The sequence below is a fragment of the Triticum aestivum genome, chromosome 2B (genome assembly GCF_018294505.1).
Source record: "Triticum aestivum cultivar Chinese Spring chromosome 2B, IWGSC CS RefSeq v2.1, whole genome shotgun sequence".
In the NCBI taxonomy this organism is placed as follows: Eukaryota; Viridiplantae; Streptophyta; class Magnoliopsida; order Poales; family Poaceae; genus Triticum; species Triticum aestivum.
The window spans coordinates 233,809,116-233,813,348 of record NC_057798.1 but is presented as its reverse complement, the minus strand read 5'-3'; the positions used below and the strand labels follow the sequence as shown (position 1 = coordinate 233,813,348).

At 56.6% G+C, this 4,233-nt stretch overlaps 1 protein-coding gene across 1 annotated transcript; it reads left to right on the top strand.

Moving 5' to 3' along the window:
• The first annotated feature begins 448 nt into the window (after positions 1–448).
• Positions 449–2,931, top strand: LOC123041118 (internal alternative NAD(P)H-ubiquinone oxidoreductase A1, mitochondrial). The gene is made up of 5 exons (XM_044463820.1): positions 449–1,319; positions 1,468–1,628; positions 1,733–1,798; positions 1,892–2,055; positions 2,166–2,931. The coding sequence occupies exons 1-5, from the start codon at positions 482–484 to the stop codon at positions 2,617–2,619; spliced, it is 1,683 nt and encodes a 560-aa protein (XP_044319755.1). The 5' UTR covers positions 449–481; the 3' UTR covers positions 2,620–2,931.
• Positions 2,932–4,233: the final 1,302 nt, after the last annotated feature.

Below are 4,233 nucleotides of genomic sequence, written 5' to 3'. Positions count from 1 at the left end.
TCGTCCATGGCGGGCCCTGCGACGACGTCTCCGCCCTGCTGCTGATTCGATCGCGTACGCCCGGTAATCCTTCGATTCGACTCTTGCCTCCCTGTTTCTTCCTCCTCCTCTTCTTCTAGTGCGTCGGCGGTGACTTCGCACGGAAGCCGTGACGCACGGGGCCCGGAATCATCAAACGAGGCGGCGGCGCACGCAAGTCGGTTCCACGTACGTACGCCGCCATGGGACTCGCCCTGCTCTAGTAACTAGCTAGTGGTCTCTTCGCCTTGGGGTTTCCAGTTCCTCGCCGTCGATCTATATATTCTCTTGCAGTTTTGTCGTCGGTTTCTATGCATTGCTGTAGATGCTAACTCATGTGCGTGTTGGATGATTTGCTTTGCTGATCCAAGTTTTCTTCCCGAATCATCGCAGTGACATCTGCAACAAGCCAACAACTCGCACCAGATACAGGCGGTAGAAGCAGCGCAGCACGCACGTTTCAATGGCTTGGTCTAGGATCGCCAGGAGCTCGCAGCTGTCGCAGTCCCTCTCGAGGATCGCGTCCGAGGGCGGCGCGCCCACCCCGGCGGCGTCCGCGCTGCGCAATGAGGCGGCGCTGGGGCCACGGAGCCGCCACGCCGCGTCGTCGTTCCACAGCCTCGCGTGCGTCGGCCTCGCCGACAAGTGCGGCGCGGGCGCGGCGGGCCATCTCTACGGCCCGAGAAGAGGCATCAGCGCGACCCCTGCGAGGCTGCTCCCCGCGGCAGCAGAGCCCGTGGCGGCGGAGTGCTCCGACACCGAGGACCCTGCTGAGGCGATGGCGGCGTTGCCGGATCTGGGGCCAACGGGCCTCAAGAACAAGCCCCGCGTCGTGGTGCTCGGCTCCGGGTGGGCGGCGTGCCGGTTCCTCAAGGACGTGGACACCTCCGCCTACGACGTGGTGTGCGTGTCCCCGAGGAACCACATGGTGTTCACGCCGCTGCTGGCGTCGACGTGCGTCGGCACGCTGGAGTTCCGATCCGTGGTGGAGCCCGTCAGCCGCATCCAGCCGGCGCTCGCCACCCGCCCCGGATCATACTTCTTCCTCGCCAACTGCACCGGCATCGACACGCGGAAGCACGAGGTGTACTGCACGGTGGCGGCCGGCGACGAGCAGCTGCCCACCAACCCCTACCGCTTCAGGGTGGCCTACGACAAGCTTGTGATCGCCAGCGGCGCCGAGCCGCTCACCTTCAACATCAAGGGCGTCCAAGAGAACGCAATCTTCCTCCGCGAGGTGAACGAGGCGCAGCAGATAAGGCGCAAGCTCCTCACCAACCTCATGCTCTCCGAGAACCCAGGTAGCTAACCAGATCGATCAAATGCATCGCATTCGCATGCAAACCTGTCGTTGAGTAGAGTGTAATTGGCGCGTCGTAGCGATCTTGGTCATGAGCTCTGCATATGGTACACGCTGTTGATTCTTGTTGTGTTTATCTGAATTAACAGGCCTGTCGGAGGCAGAGAAAAAGCGGCTCTTGCACTGCGTGGTCGTCGGCGGAGGCCCCACCGGAGTGGAGTTCAGCGGCGAGCTCAGCGACTTCATCATGCGCGACGTGCGGGACAGGTACGCGCATGTCAAGGACTACGTCAAGGTCACCCTCATCGAGGTACGTACACCAGAGACGCATGCATCTCGAATTCTCGATCTTATTAAGCATGGGGCCATGGTGCACGGTGTATCTGAATTGATCATCCCCTATGTTACTGCTAGGCCAACGAGATCTTGTCGTCGTTCGACGTCGGGCTGCGGCAGTACGCGACGAACCACCTCTCAAAGGTAACTAACCAGAAACAGTTCTTGTATACTCAATGGCATTCTGCTGTCTGTGCTCGTGATTTGATTGGTGGCTGGTGGCAATGGCGTGTGCAGTACGGAGTGAAGCTGGTGAAAGGCGTGGTGAAGGAGGTGCTGCCGACGGAGATCGTGCTGAGCGACGGCACCCACGTCCCCTACGGCCTCCTCGTCTGGTCCACCGGCGTCGGCCCGTCGGAGTTCGTCAAGTCCCTCGACCTCCCCAAGTCCCCCGGCGGAAGGTACGTCCATGTCCATGCCGCCAGTGCTTAATTTTCTCCACGAAACACAGCGAAACACATAGCATTGGTGGCCATCTAACCGAACATGTGACATTGGAAATGGGACGCAGGATCGGCATCGACGAGTATCTCCGCGTGCCGAGCGTAGAGGACGTGTACGCGCTGGGCGACTGCGCGGGGTTCCTGGAGAGCACGAAGAGGCCGGTGCTCCCGGCGCTGGCGCAGGTGGCGGAGAGGGAGGGCAAGTACCTGGCACAGCTGTTCAAGAAGCTGGCGGCGCAGAACGGCGGCGGCAGGGCGTACTGCGGCAAGAGGGCGGACCTGGGGGAGCCCTTCGTGTACAAGCACATCGGGAGCATGGCCTCGGTGGGGCGGTACAAGGCGCTGGTGGACCTCCGGGAGAACAAGGACGCCAAGGGGGTGTCGATGGCGGGCTTCCTCAGCTGGGTCATGTGGCGCTCCGCGTACCTGACGAGGGTGGTGAGCTGGAGGAACAGGTTCTACGTGGCGGTCAACTGGGCCACCACGCTCGTCTTCGGCAGGGACAATACAAGGATCGGCTGAACAGGCCGTGGGCGGCTGGCTGGCTGGCTCTGTTTCCTCTTGAGTAAGGCAAAGGGGACGAGATGCTGGCTTCAATTTTGCTTAGGATTACCATTTTTAGTCATTCACGATTCGATTCATTTCCAACGTTGTGAAAAATGCAGAGTACGCAACACTTACTCCTAGTACTTTTAAGGCAAAAGTGCATTGCGCATTTTCAGAGTAATATAGATAATCCGTCTAGGCTATTTTGCATCCTGACATCATAATGACCTTGTGTCAACAAATCCCTACATGGCTACATACTTTCTTTCTGGTGGATTTCTTTTTGAACTTTTTCTGGTGGATCTGTCTAGAGTTGGAAGAACATGTCACAAGATCAAAAGCACATGAAGGAAGAACATTTCCAATGCTTTGGGAGAAAAAGACAAAATTGATGCTCCAAAATGAATTTTTGAATTCATTTCGGAGCACTTATTTTAGGAATATTTGTTCTTCACAGAATTTTGCACGTATAAAGAACGTTCAACAACGTTTTAGATTTTTTTTTTTACTATTTGTTATGATTTTATTGTTCACGAGGGTGCATTTGAACTCAAGATCAGAAGAACACTTTCCTTTCGCAAAATCAGGTGCAATTGCATGTGCAAAAAACCACCACCCCACAAAGTCGACTTGTGCCACAATCATTTGCATGGGCATTGTTAGGTGCCGGCGCGCCGGCCCAAATTTGGGCCGGTCGCACCGCAGCCCCACGACATACCTGTGGGCAGCCGTCAGATCTGCCACCTGTGTCGTCTTGCTCCTTCGCCTCGATTCTTCCTTGCGCACCAGAGCCGCACCAAACAGCGCGCACGAGTGAATCCCCCCCCCCCCCCCCCCCCAAACGTCGATGACCTCGTCAGCTCACCAGTTCCAGGAGCCGATTGCAACACCCGTGCTCGCTGGTTCGCCCGATGTATTTTCAGTGAAAGTCATAGATGAGGGTAGCAGAAAAAAAACATCGGTTCCAACAAAAAAAATCATTTGTTCCAACAAAAAATGGGATGGTAGCAAAGCTCAAATACAGTAGTAGCAAAAACAACGACGGTGGTAGCAAATTTGGAGTGTTTCCAAAGTACAAAAAGATGGATCTGGCAAAAAAAATTGAAAGACATGGGTGCCAGCTAGTTGTAGCAAATTGGGCGCCGGTTATAGCTTTCCTGCCGCCGGTTGCAGCAAAAAACACAGCGTTGTCGCCCCCGGCCACACTTTATTGTCATGGTTGTAGCAAATCTGGGCGCTGGTTCCAACATCTCTGGCATATGCTTCCAGCAAAATGGGGAGCCGGTTCCTGCACCAATGGCCCCCGCGGTGGCAACTTCTTTGGCAGACGGTTGCAGCTCTGCCACCGATGGTTGTAGCTCATGTGGTAGCCAGTTGTAGCTTTCTCGTCAGCGTGGCGCCGCCGGATGCAGCTTAAAACCACCAACGGGTTTGCGACTACACCAAACTAGGGTTGCAGCTCCTTGCCGCCGCACGCAGCAAATTGGCGGTGGCTCATTCCACCATGGCATCGACCGGCCATGGTGCAGGCTTGCACTAGCACGCCGCACAGCACGGCGCCTCCGTCGATCTGCAGTAGCACAGCAGTGG

Bases quoted from the DNA above. Each gene is read 5' to 3' on its own strand.
- LOC123041118 (XM_044463820.1), top strand. From the start codon at position 482: ATGGCTTGGTCTAGGATCGCCAGGAGCTCGCAGCTGTCGCAGTCCCTC. The intron at 1,320-1,467 runs GTAGCTAACCAG...CTGAATTAACAG, and splicing joins CATGCTCTCCGAGAACCCAG to GCCTGTCGGAGGCAGAGAAA. The intron at 1,629-1,732 runs GTACGTACACCA...TGTTACTGCTAG, and splicing joins TCAAGGTCACCCTCATCGAG to GCCAACGAGATCTTGTCGTC.